At 42.2% G+C, this 16662-nt stretch overlaps 1 protein-coding gene across 2 annotated transcripts in view; it reads right to left on the bottom strand.

Moving 5' to 3' along the window:
* TPD52L1 (TPD52 like 1) overlaps positions 1 to 16662 on the bottom strand; it is a 92794-nt gene that overhangs the window by 22994 nt on the left and 53138 nt on the right. For both annotated transcript variants that reach the window (XM_008691139.2, XM_008691140.2), the window contains exons 2-3: positions 10304 to 10419; positions 247 to 395 (exon numbers count right to left, since the gene is read on the bottom strand). In XM_008691139.2, coding sequence (XP_008689361.1) covers positions 247 to 395; positions 10304 to 10419 — 265 coding nt within the window. The remainder of the gene's footprint in view (positions 1 to 246; positions 396 to 10303; positions 10420 to 16662) is intronic.

Here is a 16662-nt window from a genome sequence, read left to right as displayed (position 1 = left end):
AAAAATACAAACCCATAAAAGTCGTCCAGTGAACAGTTTAATTTCATGAAGCTACTTTTTAGAGTCTGAATCATGCATCGTATTTAATGATTATTCATATTATTCATATTTATTTCTAGAGAAAATATTTTTCCTAGCCACAAGTACCAAATCAGCCGTATAGGAAAAAAAAAAAAAAAAACAAAACCCAGAAGAGGTGAGAGACAGCAGTAACTGATTTTTTAAAAAGTCTGTTGATAGACTTACGCGGTCGTGGTCTGCACGTCATGCCAGCTTCTGCTGAAATTCTGTTTTAATTCATTCATCAGGTTCATGCCGAGTTTTTGTTTTATCTCAACCAGATGCCTTTCTTTCGCTGATAAAACTTGCCGTAAAGTTGTGATTTCGTCTTCTAGCTACAGATGGGAGGGAACACGGTGTGGGAAGACATGAGTGCAGCTGAGACACACACCTGCAAAGCGCTCAGTGCCCCAAAGCAGCCCTCTGCGCCATCGTGTCACCAGGCCCAGGCTCACCTACTGCTCACGCAACCCCACAGAGATGACAGTTGGATACTTTACAACAGCAATAGATCATTTGAGTTTTAATGATTACAAAAGTAATCACTGCTCCTCATAAAAAATTCACTCAAACAGCAAAATATAAACAAGAATGATTACCTATAATCCACTAGGAAATAGCTGCCGCTTAATATTTTGGCTTCTCATCTTACAAAAAAAATTTTTTTAAACGCAGGGCTTGAACTCACAACCCTGAGATTGAGAACTGAGCTGAGATCAAAAGTCGGATGCTTAAGCAACTGAGCCACCCAGGTGCCCCCCCACAATGTTTTTTCTAATATTGTACATAGATATAATTTTTAAACAAAAAAATTGGTTTTGTACTGTATGCCTTTCTCCTATAAGCAACTTCAAGTGTCACCGGTCAGTACCGTGTGCTTATTTTTTGCCCATCACACAGAGCTGCACTGCGGAAGGCACAGACTGGGCACACACTGTGGTTCTGCCACACTAGTGCCTCAGGAGGGGACGGACAAGGGAGGAGAGGATGTGTGTAAGAACATGATTTGCTTGGCTTTTTCTTTTTAGTCATGTATTGACATGGAATTGATGTATGCCCACATTTATTTTTTAATTATTATTCACATATAATGTATTATTTGTTTCAGGGGTACAGTCTGTGATTCATCAGTCTTACACACTACACAGCGCTCACCACAACACATGCCCTCCCCAGTGTCCATCACACAGCCTCCCCCTCCCGCCACTCCCTGCCCTCCAGCTTGTTTCCAGACATTAAACAAACCCTCAGTTTGTTTCCTGAGATTGGTTTGTCGCCCTCTCTGGTTTCATTTTGTTTCAGTTTTTTCCTCTTTTCCTCTATGATCCTCTGCCTTGTTTCTTAAATTCCACGTATCAGTGAGATCATATGATAATTGTCTTTCTCTGACTGACTTATTTCACTTAGCATAATACCCTCTAGTTTAAAGTGTATATAGTCTGTAAGTTTTGACATGTGTGCTACTCTTGTGAAGTCATCACCGCAATCAAGAAAGTGAACATATCCGTCACCTCCAAGAGTTTTCTAGGTCCTCTTTGTAATTCCTCCCTCTTTCTTCTCCCTCCTCCCCCAGGTGGCTGCTGATCTTTCTTTCGCTGCACAGCATATACTCATTTTTGTGTGGCTCTTTCACTCAGTCTAATTATTTGAGATTTTGAGACTTATCCATGTCGCTGCACTAACAGGGTTCTTCCCTTTTTATTGAAGAGTAGTATTCCTCATATGGACAGTTTGTTACCTATTCACCTGGTGAAGGGCATTTGGGTTTGGCCAATGCAAATAAAGCTGCTGTGAACACTCAGGTACCAGGTTATCCTATGGACATATTTCCTCTTTCCCCTGGGTTAGCAGAAAAGCAAATCTGTTCAGCTTCATAAAACTGCTCCGCACACTATGTAAAACAGTATGAGGTCCCTCAAAAAATTAAACATAGAACTACCATACCACCCAGCAATTTTCCTTCCGGGTATTCATTCAAAGAAAATGAAAACATTAACTCAAAAAGATACACACACCCCCATGTTCACTGCAGCATTATTTACCATAGCCAAGATATGGAAACAGGCTGAGTGTCCCCTGATGGATGAATGGAGAAAGAAAATGTCACACACACACACACACACACATACACACACACACACAGCAATATTATTCAGCCATAAAAAAAAGAAGGAAATGTTGCCACTTGTGACACGGACGGACCTTGAGGGTATTATGTTAAGTGAAATGTTTTTGGACCGAGAAAGACAAATACCATATGATTTCATTTATATGTGGAATCTAAAAAAACCCAAAGCAAATGAAAACAAGCTAATAGATACAGGGAAGAGATTGGTGACTGCCAGAGGTGAGGGGTGTGTGTTTGGGGGGGGGGGGTGAAATGGGTGAAGAAGGCCAAAAGTTACAAACTTATAGTTATAAAACAAGTAAGTCACACACAAAAAACTGCTCTTGCAAAAGTAATTTCTAACAAAGCAGCTCCGTAAAATGCCCAGAATTTAGAAAGTGTTGCTATAACCTGTGAAAATCAATTTGGAACTCCACAAAGTCTTCGATTCCAATTGTCATATTTTATTCTGTTGGCATATTTTATAATGTATTGCCCTGGTAATATTGCTTAAATTCACATCGTTGTTTTCTGAACAGTATAAATGATAGTGACTTTCTCTGAGAAGCCAGAAGAGAACTATTAGTACTCCCTTAGCATCTCACATGCATACGGGGCATAAAAAGTCTGCCACTTTGACTAGATTTCTTATTTACAAATGTGGCAGCTGTGTCTCACTCCCATTCAGAGTATCGCTCTACTTCTGACCAGAAACCACATTCACACCAACACCATCAGGCATCATGCAAATGTGCTCCTTGGGTTACCAGAGATGCAGCTGCCAGAAAAGCATCTCAAGAAAGACAAGTACCTTCGCACAGATTAGCCAATTTACTAGTGCGAGGAAGATGTTACCCCCAAGGTGGACGGATCGGAATAGCGTGGTGAAGCTTTATGGACACAAATAATCACTTAAGCAAAATGGGCAAAACTTGAAGTCGGAAGCCTCTTCTATACTACGGTAGAAAAGAACAATCTCTTGGAGTTTTTAATATCAGCAAATGTCCTAGCAATCTAGCATTATTCATTTCTTATGTTTATGGGACAGCTTTCTAATGCTCCCAGAAATCTTTCTAAAATGAATTACACATTCCATAAACATGTTACAGTCAGTAGCACTCTGTCTTTTCTTGATGAGCAGGTCTTCAGTATGCAGAAAGAGACTCGTTCCTGCACAAGGAGGCTACTCGGGGACCTCCGAAGGGGGTCATGCTTTCAGACTCCCCATTAAATGAGAACACATGGTTATTTTAAAACTAAGCCCTCTATTCTTTTGCGATCGTGTCACATCCCACTTTTTCATCTTTGTCAATCTGTCTTCCTGCGTTTATTCTGTGGCCTAGTATTTCTCAAGGTTATATCTCTAGCTCTCTTTCTGTAGCAGCCGTTTATTCTGTAAAAAGACCTTTTCTGCTTTCTTTTGTATAAATAATATGTTTTGAGTGACTGAAATTACTGGGAGTTTTGGGTTTTTTTTAATGCATTGGGTATGACTATGGTTTTCACTGTGTAATAAAAATAATGGGACAATTTTTAACTGGTAGAAAGAACTTGCAGATGTAGATAAAAGGAAAGGGGCTTAAACATCAGCCTCATATTGATGGGACCCTAGAAATTTATTCAAAATTGGGGGGGGGCAGTAGGAGATTCATTAGTTATTTGAGGGAGGTAAGGGATTCATAGTTTTCTAATGAAAACCTTGATTCCCCAAAAGTGAAGTGACCAATTTACTAAACACCAACCTAAAGAAAGAACAATGAAGTTCTACGCATAATATTTTAAACATGGAAGCACACATTAAAAAGCATTTGCAAGGAACAGACTTTTAACGATGGAAATGTGAACTTGGTTACTCAGTTGGGTCTACTCTCAGGTTCTTTAATGAAATTCTCATCATTTCAATGAAACGTTGAGACTCACACTTCTTGAAGCTTTTGGTATATTTATCAGTGATCTAAATGTGTGCCAAGAAACCTACAAGCAAATCCAGAAATTGAAAAAACACGCAATCTTAAATTATATTAGCTTGCAAGAATGAAAATGAGAAACACATCTCTTTCCACAGAGCAGAGAGTTCTGCCCACGGCAGAGTCTTTAATCACAAATATTTTAAATGATACTCATGGTGAGAGTGTACCCCTCGTTGGACTAATGAGATTTTTTGGTCTAGTTACACCAGTGGTTTTCAATTTCAGTTTACATAAAAGTCACTCACAGGGCATATTTAAAATGCAGATTCCAGATGTATGCCCCTTTTAATGCCCTAAGAGTCTGGTGTCTTCAATCTGGTAGGGCCAGGCTACACACATTAACAAGGGCTCCCAGATACTCTGAGGCAGGTGGTATATGGAAACCCGATATCATAAGTATCTCTTTTTGGGATGAAGTGGAGTACACCTACGTCATTAACTTAAGTATTTAATATATCCTTTCCCCTTTAATTTAAATTAGTCATTTCTTTATTATAAACTAATAGTCTGGTTCTTTGGTCTCTTGACTCCCTAGAAGATCTCCTTGTATGACCAATATTTATGCCTGATATTAGATATTTAAACTTGATTATTTAAATATGAATTAACAGGCACATAACAAGCGTCGGTGAGGATGTAGCAGAATCGGAACCCTTGTACACTGCTGGGTAGGAACGGAAAATGGCTCAGCCTCTGTGGAAAGGAGTCTGGTAGTTTCTTAAAAAGTTAAACACAGAATTACCATATGACCCAACGATTCCACTCTCAGCTATATTCCCCAAAGAATATAAACAAATACATGTATACACACGTTCCTAATAGCACCTTTCACAATAGCCAAATGTGAAAACAGCCAAAATATCCATCAAAGAATGAACAGATAAACAATTGCAGTATACACAAAAAATGGAGTATTATTCAGCCATAAAAATCAATGAAGGATTGAGACATGCTACAACATGCATGAGCCTCAAAAACAACAGGCTAAGTGAAAGCCAGACATGAAAGGTCATCTATTATATGAAATACACAGAATAGTAAATCCATAGATACAGAATGCAGAAGGGGAAACGGGAAGCAACTGCGTAACGAATGTGGGTTTCTTTCCGGGGTGCTGAAAATAGTTAGGAACTAGAAGTGGTAGTTACACAACCTTTTAAGTATACTAAATGCCGTTGAACTGTTCATTTTAAAACAGTTGATTTTATATTAAAATAGTTAATATTATACCTCAATAAAAATGCAAAAAAAAATAAATTAATCTGAATTAGCTAATGAATTACCTTCAAAATGAAATTTATGTTAGAAGATTGAAAATTTACTTTCCTATTTTATCTGCTAGATTGCATAAAATAGCTAACATATCCGGGCAAAGAAATCTTTCATAAACTATTAAATCATCCGTATGATGCTTAGGAATAAGAGTATTTGGTCTCTTGCATACACTGCTTCAAGACCAGCCTCCTCTCCTGGCTACTCATGACTTTGACTCCTAAGAACTAAGATTAAAATCCAGATAGCACTTGAGAGAGTGCAATGGTTATTTTTAGGTGTCAACTTGACTGGGTCATGGGATGCCCAGCCATTTGGCCAAACATCATGCCTTGTGTGCCCCTGAGGGTGTTTTTGCATAAGATTAACAACTGAATTGGTAGACTGAGTAGAGCAGATTGTCATCCCAAGGTGGGTGGGCCTTGTCAAATCAGTTGCAGGCCTAAATAGAACAGAAAGGCTGACCTTCCTTCAGTTAATAGGGACTCTTCCTGCCTGGCTGCCTTTGAGTTGGGACATTGTTTTTCTTCTTCCTTCAGATTTAAACTGTAATATAAGCTGTTCTTAGGTCTCGAGCCTATGGGCCTTCAGACTGTAGCTATACCATCAGCTCTCCTTGGTCTCTGGCTTGCTGACTGTACATTCTGTGATTGTCAGCCTCCATAATCACATCAACCAATTCCTTGTAAAAATCTATCTATCATCTATCTATCTATCTATCTATCTATCTATCTATCTATCATCTATCTATCTCCTATTGGCTCTGTTTCTCTGAAGGACTCTACTACAGAAGGGTATTACAATAAGACATTACTGATTATGAACACTTCATTTGTTCACTACTCAGTCCAACAAGAATGAAGAAGGCCTTGAAGGAAGCAACTAAGAGAGGAAGGCCCAGAGCCTAAGGCACTTCTCTGTAAGTCTATGAGGCAGGTGGCTTGAGGGTACTGTGTTCTTCCTGGGGAGCCACACACCAAAGGAGGGAGAAGGACCCAAAAGGAGATGAAGGGAGCCTGAAAATAGGCTTTGCCTACTTGATCACGTTTCCTGGTGTTTTTCCTACTCCTATTAATGCTTATTTTTCTTGAGTCATTTTTCTAGAGGACAGTGGCAGTATATAATGATGGTTATATAATCATTAATTTATAGTACTAATGCCAACACTTCATCCTTTTCCAAAGCCCAGGCACGTTATGGAATACAAAGCGTAACACGCAGCTTAGCGAAGTAAAAGTGGAATAGGATGGAAGCCGCACAGAAATAGTGGGCAAGTTTATTCAAAGACAGAGAGAGATAGGGGCGCCTGGGTAGCTCAGTCAGTTAAGCATCCGCCTTCAGCTCAGGTCATGATCTCAGGGTCCTGGGAATGAGGCCCATGTCAGGCTCCCTGCTCATCGAGGAGCCTGCTTCTCCCTCTGCCCCTTCCCCAGCTTGTGTTCTCTCTCTCTCTCTCAAATAAAGTCTTAAAAAAAAAAAAAAGGAAAGAGAGAAAAAAAAATCCCCAAAGAATAGACGTGTAAAGACCTCAAAGAAGATGACTCAAGAAAAATGACTCAAATAAAAGGGAAAGAGAGGAAAAAAACCCCAAAGAATAGATGTGTAAAGACCTCAAAAAAGACATCAGGAGAACAAATAGCTGAAACAAAACAGTACGTCTTTATACATTGGTAGTTTGTAAGAAAGCATATTCAGCTTCTGGTATTTAAAAAGGTAAATATTTTGGGGGACCTGATTGGCTCAGACGGGAGAGCATGTGACTCTCGATCTTGGGGTCATGGTTTCAAGCCCCATGTTGGGTGTAGAGGTTACTAAAAAAAACAAACTTAAAAAAAAAGGAAATATTTCTTTAAGCTATAAAATAATTCAAGTTCATTATAAATCCTAATTGCGTACCTTCTATACCCAGACCACTGCACCCAGATCAGAGGCGATACTGGCCTCACAATGAAGGAACTTTTAAAAATACAAATACTGCATGATCACAATAATAAACTAAAGACTAAATTGTGTAAATAACAGATTGCTCTTTTAAAATGCAAACTTCATGTCGCCTTTTGGACAATATTGGTTTATTTTAGGTCTCCTGACATAAGGACAGAACTTCTGTGGCCAGTACTTGGTAGCACACAACAATATGTTACAAGCAGAGTTACGAGTTTGCCCGAAGTATCAGGGCATCCTCATGGGCGTATAAACAACAAAACAGAGCAGGATAAAGCAGTCGGCGGACGGGGAGGATCCAGCAGAGTCACGAGACAGTGGGAGAACCTGAGGACATGAGGGAGAGGAGCACACTGAGGAGGAGGTGGGGTTCCTGGAACATTCCAAGACCCCTTGTAAGCAAGAGAGTCAGAGATAAGAAGTCCTCGTACACCAAGCTCTTGCTTTGGGTCATGGCCACCAATGACTGCCTGACTCAAAGGCCATCTACTAGGCTGGCCTGTGAGGTGTCCTGTGACTCAAGTGGCAAATGGATCCAGTAGGATCTTCTCTGAGGCACAGAGAGGGGTTGCTTGCGACCAGGGGCCCAGGAAGAACGTCTGAGGAGAGCTGAGGAAGTTGGGCTCTCTAAAAGATGTCTCTGGTCTTTGGAAGGCCACTGTGGGAAGGCTGAGATTGCTCACTGTGTGTCCTTGTTGTAATGAAACATTAGCATCTGAGCTAATCCGAATGCAGAGTGATCCGAAAGCACCTGGTTTGGGGTGGGTACATGAGTGTGAGTGTGAGTGTGCATGCATATGTGTGCGAACGAGTGTGTGTAACGTGTATGCCACTCTGGCAACACGCAATACTTCTTCATTTCTGAAGAATCCAGAAATAAGAGATAGGAAGCCCTCTAAAGGATGAGAACATGAATCCTGGTAACTTGAACAAAGTAAGAGGGTCTGGCGTTATTTTCAGAAACCAGGCTCTAGAGTCTTCGTAACGAGATGTGGTGGAAGCTTAGTAATGTGGCCAAATGAGACAGGAATTCCTGGAAACACCACTGGTTTTTTATATTATAGGGACACCCACTTAGACCCAAGGCTCACTTTTTCTTGATTAGAAAAGTAATGCATGCTCACTGTTGAACGTTTAGAAAATAAAGAACGCGCACAAAAAATACACTGATACATGTGTGCGTGTATATCCCAGCAGTCCCAGAACCCAGAAAACTCGAGGCATATTCTCAAGTTTGGTTGGCTACAGAGATTTTGTCTGAACCTAAACTTGCACTATCACAGTGAAGGAGTTACATTCTAGCTTAGAATCACTTAGCTTACACCGGTCTGCACAACAGAACTTTCGGACACCACAACTGACAGGAACAAGCTGGTCATGAACCAGAATTCCGGGCCCTAAGAAAACACGGAGCTAGGACATTCTCCTTCATGGCTGACTTCGGACCATGCGTGCCGGCATGTGCAGCCAACCAGAAGTTAACTGGATGGTTCTAGATCAGTGGCCACAGACAGACCCAGCTAAAGAACCAGGCTACCTGATTTGAGGCACTGTGCTTACTGAAATAATGCCTGCTGTACCAGAAGAACAAGCTACTCTTTCATTTTATTTGAAGTTATTTTTGGGCGTGCTTTGCGCAAGCCCCTGAAAAGTCATTAATATTATTATAAGCTGTCTTACACAAACACCGCCAGAGCACTGGGTAAGGGGAAGCTCAAGGCTCTGTCCTCAGCCTGCGACTGAGCCCAGAGCCTTGCTTCCAGCTGGACCAGGAGCTTTCTGCCCTCGGATCCAGGGACGCAGAACGGGCAGGAACATGGGCCTCAGCCCTCTGGCCCTACTGCTTCTTCTACTTGAAAAGCTCCCTTTCTCCAGTGCTTTCCTCCTGCAACGTAACCTCTCGTTAGCAAAGTGTTTGAGGGTTGGTGGGTGCTGCAAACAAATGGCTTTAACCAAAGCTGTATCCCCGAGGAGCCAGGCATCCTCCCCGCCTCTAAGTCCAGAGGCCCGCAGCAACTACCCAAGATTTCAGGAAACCTGAATTCATCACAGCGTTCCTTTCTGCCCCCAGAACTTTATTCTTCTGCAAACGAGTACACAACTTAAGAAATCCAGTTGCTTCTATGACTGACTTCTTCATTACAAAAATAAACCACTTCGAAGTATTTGCTGAGCTAAGTTGCTGACCTAAAGCAAGTCCTGCTATTAAAAAGGAGCTTGTACCTGTACCTATACCAAGGTCTTGGAGGAATTCATCAGGTCTGCAAGTGAGTACTGTTCCCATAATATTGTAAGATTAGAAAGAATAAGAGGTGCAGGGACGCCTGGGTGGCTCAGTCTTTAAGCATCTGCCCCGCATTGGGCTCCCTGCTCTGCTGGGAGCCTGCTTCTTCCTCTCCCACTCCCCCTGCTTGTGTTCCCTCTCTCACTGGCTGTCTCTCTCTCTCTGTCAAATAAATAAATAAAATCTTAAAAAAAAAAAAAAAGAATAAGAGGTGCCTATTTACACCTACTTGTCGTTGTTGCTTAAGAAACATAACTATACCTTTTTCTACTATAACCAGTGGGTAATGGACAGCTAGCATTACAAAAACACCGTAGAAAAAAAATGAATCACCTTACAATATATCATTTATTAAATTTTATTAAATGAAAGACAACAAGAGCGCGTGGGTGGCCCAGTCGGTGAAGCATCTGACTCCTGATTTCAGCTCAGGTCATGAATCTCAGGGTCATGAGATGGAGCCCCACATGGAGTTCTGCGCTGGGTGTGGAGCCTGCTTAAGATTCTCTCTCTCCCCCTCAGCCCTGCCTCCCACCCCTGCCGGCGCTCTCTCAATAAATAAATAAATACATGCAAGACAACATAATTGTAACACGGGACTTATACAAAACTAACAATAACTCCTAAGATCCTGAGACAGAACGGCAATAAGATGACTAAACATACCTGAACTAATTCTGCCTTCAACTCTTCTCTTTCCTCCTCAGACAGCATGCTAGACAAGTCAGCACGGGCTACTGTGTCTTCATCTCGTCCTTGCAATGGTTCGGTCTCCAACAAACCTTCAAGCAAGATTGATAAAACATAATGCAATGTTTAAAAAATGAATTTAGCCCACTTCTCTTTCCACACTCTGGAGAACTAGATACACTGACAGACCCTCCTGCTAAAAACAATTAAAAATTCCTGGGGCGCCTGGGTGGCTCATCAGTAGGGCATCTGTCTTCGGCTCTGGTCATGATCTCGGGGTCCTGGGATCGAGCCCCATGTCTGGCCCCCTGCTCAGTGGGGAGCGTGCTTCTCCCTCTCCCTCTGCCCCTCCACCCCCCACCCCCAGCCCGTGTGTGTGTGTGTGTGTGTGTGTGTGTGCGCGCGGTTTTTTTTCTCTCTCTCAAATAAATGAATGGAATCTTTAAAAAATAAATACATGAAATAAAAAACAACTAAAAATTCCAGAAAAAAGAAATCTTTCTAAATGTGTAATGAGCTGCCAAGAAAGTAAAGAATACTAAGAAGCCAAAGAGCTAAGTGAAAGTGGGAAGCCAGAGGTGTAAACAAAAGAAGTTCTCATTAGTTTCACATTTTCCACCAGATGAATTCCAGCTTCGGTATTCACTGTCCCCTGGGGTGCAGGGGGCAGAGGACAAAGCCCAGGGCCACCCAAGGAGAGGGGACCTGCATCCCCACAGGGCTGCACCCCGAGAGGAAGGTGAACTGGAAATGAATACCATCCCTCCCCACAGGGACCGTGAGGCCAGCGGCCCTGACACAGCAGTGAATGGACAGCAGAGCGCGCCTCCCTGAGACCCCTCACCCTGAGCGGGGCTGTGTGTGAGCCGGCAACTTGAATGCACCCTACTTGGGTGGTCCACAAGAAGCTGGAGGTAAGACAGCATGTCACTGAGATCGTGTGGATACGAAGCCTGGAGCAGCAGCAGCTGTGAGGAAACATCACAGACAAACTGACGCTGGCGGAGGGAAGCAGGGAAGCGCCTGGCTTCTGGAGGACGTCACTGTGCCACACAGTGACCCCACCCCCGAAGAGTACCACTTCTAACTTGTTATGTGAGAAATACGGCTTTTCGTCCAAAAAAATAGACGTTCCCTAGCAGAGGCCCCTGGCATCTGCATAACTCAAACGCATATGTTCTCTGAAGGATCCAGCAAACAGGCCCCCCATATATGGAAGCTTCGTTTAGGACACGAGTTATGACAGAGCTGGCATTTACATACATCTGTGGGGAAAGGAAGATCTTTTAGTACACTCTCTTGTCACAAATAGTTATCCATGTAGAAAAAATACAATTGGATATCTTCACACGATTCAGAAAGATTAAATTACAGGCATTTTAGAAGACAATAAGGTTTGTGAACCTCTAGGTAGAAAGGGACTTCCTAAGACAAAAAAAGGCAAATCATGAAAAAAGGGTGAATAAAATTACAAATGTCTCTTCATCACACACACTATATGGAAAATTAAAAGACAAGCCACTAATTGGAGGAAGGTATCTGCCATATGTATAACGAGCAAAAGATGAATTCCCAGAATAAACAGAATTCTTACAAACCAGGCTACAAAATGGAAATAACCCAGCAGAAACATGGCCCAAAAGACCCAAAACAGACTTGCTATAGGAAGAAATCACATACAGTTACCCAAGAAAATATGCTCAACCTCACCGATGTTCAGGGAAACACAAATTAAATCATTTCACACCCAATGGATTAGTAAAAAGTTCAAAGTCTGACATTATCAAATGTTGATGACAACATGGAGGCTGGAAACTCTCATACTCGGCTGCCAAGAATCTAAAGAGAGACAAATAACTTGGAAAATAACTGAACATGATCTAGTAAGTCCAGACACCCTACCATCCCGCTAGTCTACACCCACGGATATACCGGAGACACTCCTATGCGAGCACCCGAGGTCATCGCTAAGAACTTTCCTGGAAGCAAACCCTGAGAATACTGCCAAAGTCCATAAACAGGAGAACGCACAAGTACACCATGGAGCACCCACACCAGCACGACCGACAGCAGCACAGTGAGCAAGCTACAGCCATACGCCGCACAGGTGAAACTCAGAAACAAGATACCTGGTGAAAAACACAAGTTGCAGAAGAATAATAAAGTATAATCTCACCCATATGAAGACCAAAAACATGCAAAACTAGATAAAATATTGTGTAGGAATAAAATTATAAAGAAAAGCAAGATTATGATAAAAATAATTCAGGACCCGGGTTTTCTCAGAGATGGGGTGGGTATAGATAGGAACGGGAACTTATAAAGGATCTCTATAGGGCTGATGGTAATGCTCCATTTCTAGGACACTGGATTTCTGTGTGTGAGCATTTTCTACACTTTTAACTTATTTTGCAAATATTCTTTTGTATGTATATTATTATTTGAGAAAACGATTAAAAGTAGAGATTATTTAAAGTCAAAATGAAAAGTAAATAATTATCCTACAATATCAGGACATTTTAGGTAAAGAGAATAAAAATATGAACCAATCTGCAAAGTTTTTCTCAAGCTGGCCCCACTCTTGAGTCCCTTGTACCCACATCCTTTTGTCTGAATCAACAGTGTGCCGTCAGCCCCTTGGGTCACTGTTGATACACCAACACACATCAATGAAAGTGGCACCTCGTTGATCCATGTTCATCGGATTCTTGTCCCATCTATCTACTCCAGAGGCCATTTCAATGCTAAGTAATTTTCTTTTTCATGAGTAATACTTGTTCATTGCAGAAGATAGAAAAATAAAATTATCCCCTATTTATTAAAATTACTGTTAATCACACTACCCAGAAATAATTATCATTTTGGTCCATCCTTTCTATTTCTTTTATGCATATATATACATTTTCTTGTATATATTTATATGCACTTACTGTTGTGAACCTGATTTATTCAACAGGATATCATGAATACCCTTTATGTCTAAAAACACAGCCACATTTACATATTTTTGATGGTTATACAGTATTTTGTCTCATGTATGATTGATAACTTACCCTGTTTACTGGAAAGCCACAGTGAACATCTTCTAGTCAAATCATTAGGCAAAATCTTGATGATTTCCTATACACTCGATACTAGAGTCAAAGGGCATGAACATTTTGAAAACTACTAATTATCCCTCAGGAAGATTGTGTCAGTTTTATGCAGACATCAGAAACCTATGAGACTATCTACAGACTCAGTAAAATCATGTTAAGTAGGTCACTGAAAGGGGGAAAAACACTGTCATTTATTTCTGCTGGTAAATATGTATGCTTATGTGTGGCCGATGTATTTTCAGTCGAAGTCCTAGAACAACCATCTACATCAAGAAACAGAAGCAGGGGAGTGCCTGGGTGGTGCCGTTGGTTAAGTGACTGACTCTTGGTTTCAGTTCAGGTCGTGATCTCGGGGGTGGTGAGACTGAGCCCTGTGTCGGGCTCCACAGTCAGTGGGGGAGTCTGCTGGAGGTTCTCTCCTGCTGCCCCTCGCCCCACTAGCATGCACTCTCTCTCAAATAAATAAATAAATAAATCTTAAGGCGGGGAGGAACTAGCATCAATTCTAAGCACAGATTTAAGAGATGGGCACAGAAGGTAAACTGACCCCTGCCCTGGGGGTTAGGGTTCAAGAAGAGCCATGGTAGGAACCTCTGATACTCTGGCTCCCTAACTCAGCTGGGCCCAGGAATTGAACAAGTACTGCTTAAACTTAGCCAGTACACAAATTCCCAATCTTACCCTCTCTTGGCAGTGTGAGAGGACATGTACCAGGGAACAGATGGTAGTTCCGGCTACCTAGACTTTTCAAGACATCAGACATCTTTAGTGTCTTCTTATATTCTAGGAGAAAACAATAATTTGAAATCCATTTTAGTTGATAAAAGGTTGAGCTGGAAAACATCTAGCGAATTTAGGGAAAGGCAGAGCCCCGTATCCAGGAGGTAACTTCTTTTCAGGGGAAAGAACATAGACCTCATGAAGTGAGACATGCAGCACTGACCTTGGGCTCAATCTGCCACTGTGTCCCTCCAAGACCACGTTCCTGATCTTTCAAAGTCTCACTCCCAGAAAGCAACCATTCAGGAAATCTGCCTGGAGGCTGGGTTGCTAGTTAGTTCAGGTCTAATTAAACCAGCTTCCTTCGTCATTCTTATTTTTGAAATGAAATGCCAGTTCCCCATCTTCTTTCCCTACTTATGCTTCTGTTTCCCACTGAAGCCTCTTCCGATGGGTGTTCTCAGAGTCACACGGTTCAGCACAAGGTGCCATGTAGACGCAAACAAAATGAAAACAAGGCCTGCTGTTTTCAGCGTAATATGCTCCGTTTACTAGATTAGAGAAGCAGTCATCAAATCATGAGGTCAGAGGGTAATTCTGGAATTAAGGAGTAGATGAAAGAGGAGTTGAATAAAGATGGGATTCACCAGTGAAAGTGAGTCAAAATGGGGAGGAAAAATAAAAGCAAGTGGTAAGAGATGCCAGGTGACAGACGAGAGTGTGAGAGGAGAGCACAATGAGTATAAAATGACCTAGTTACTATGGAAGCAGCTATTAGAGAAGATTAAGTACATAGTTTTCATAAAAGCAATTAGTGAGCAAAATCACTCAAGAAACATAGTTTTTATAGACACCAGTATATTATGAATGTATGCAACTTCATGAATTTGACTCTCTTTCCAGATGTGCAAGCTACGTCCCCATTGTCCGGGAGGCAAGGAAATCTGGGATCCTACCTATCCGTGGTTTTGCCACTGACGACAGAGTGCACTTGATCTCAGGGATCTCATCTGCAAGAACGATACCTTATGAAGTCATCATTAAAATGAAATGATGTTAAATCAGATAAGACATGTGAAAATGTTATAAAAAATTTCAATTCCCATACAAACCAAGGCAGCAATTGGTGAAATTGGGAGTAATCGTTTTAAAAAATATTAACGTGTTGGGGCCCATGGGTGGCGCAGTCGGTTAAGCGGCCAACTCTTGGTTTCCACTCAGGTCGGGATCTTGGGTTCTGAGATCAAGCCCTGCGTCGAGCTCTGTGTTCAGCACAGAGTCTGCCTGGGACTCCCTCTCCCCTCCCTGTGCACCCCCATCACCACGCTCTCTCTGAAATAAATAAATAAATCTTTATAAAAAAATATTAATGTGCTATATTCTCTTTGCCTCTTCAAGAATATGGTATTTCCTAGCTGGTTGAAGGCATCCACCTGTCTGAAGTGAGGCAGAGAAGCAAAAGAAACACACAAGAAAAGATTCATATTTAAATTGTTGGCATTTGAAATTGGATTTGCCAGAAAGACAAAAGCTTTGCAAAATAAGCAATTTTCTAAGGAGGGGATGTTCTTCATATTTTTATTTCCCTCTTCATATTATCAGAAGCCAAGCCCAGGACACCCAGGCCAGGGAGTTCCCCTAACACCAGTGTATTAGGATTTACCAAGGACGAATGTGCCTCCTCTTCCTTCCCTGTGGGATGGTGGCAAGAGGGAAGGGAGGAGAGAGATGCTATCAGATGCGTATGTTCAATCTTCCTTGTTGGGCTTTGGCCCAGAAAGATGGAGATTCTGTTTGCCCCCTGCAGACCCACACTTTCCTCTTCTCCACTCTGCTCTGCACCCTGCGAGACTAACCTAAGGTTGACATCAGTAGGATTCCCTTGCCCTGCACTGGCCAGAGGGGAGCCCCAGAGGGACACTGAGAGCAGAAGACAGGGGCAGGGACTGCTTCCCTCCTGCCAGGCTGCACTGTCCGTTTCAGCTTTTTCACTACCAAAGCCCTCAACTCCCATTAGGTAGTCCTCTTCCACAGCTCAGCTCTTGTCAAGTTTCTAGAACCTGAGCCTCTCCTCCAGCCTACGGATTGTAGGGACTTCCTGGGGCTGTCACTCTGAGGTGCTTCAACACCCCCTCCTGGCTTCCCTTAACTCTTCCTTTCTTTCCAATTGTCCCTTCACCAAACTCCCTTGAATGAGGCACCCCTTTTGAGCGTGCCATTCATCTGCTTCTTTCCTGTCCCTGACTGATACAGGAAGCCCGTCACAGTTTCCTTCTTGGGCTCTAGAAAAAATTACCTTCCAGGCTATCGCACACCAACCTGGAGCACAGCCACATCCCTGTGAAGGGACAGAGGCTGGGAGGTTGGCCACCAGCCCTTGGGGTTTAGTTTCCCAATCCACACTTCTGCAGTCAGTTACCCATGCATGAGGTCCAGAACTTCTCACACTTAGGGAGAAACTTTCCACCTTGGTAAGGCGTTGGCTCCCCTACAGCTGGGGCTGGAGCTGCTGGCCTT

The sequence above is a fragment of the Ursus maritimus genome, unplaced genomic scaffold (genome assembly GCF_017311325.1).
Source record: "Ursus maritimus isolate PB19 unplaced genomic scaffold, ASM1731132v1 scaffold_13, whole genome shotgun sequence".
NCBI lineage: Eukaryota > Metazoa > Chordata > Mammalia > Carnivora > Ursidae > Ursus > Ursus maritimus.
The sequence above is the reverse complement of the archived record's forward strand: the minus strand, read 5'-3'. Positions and strand labels throughout refer to the sequence as shown.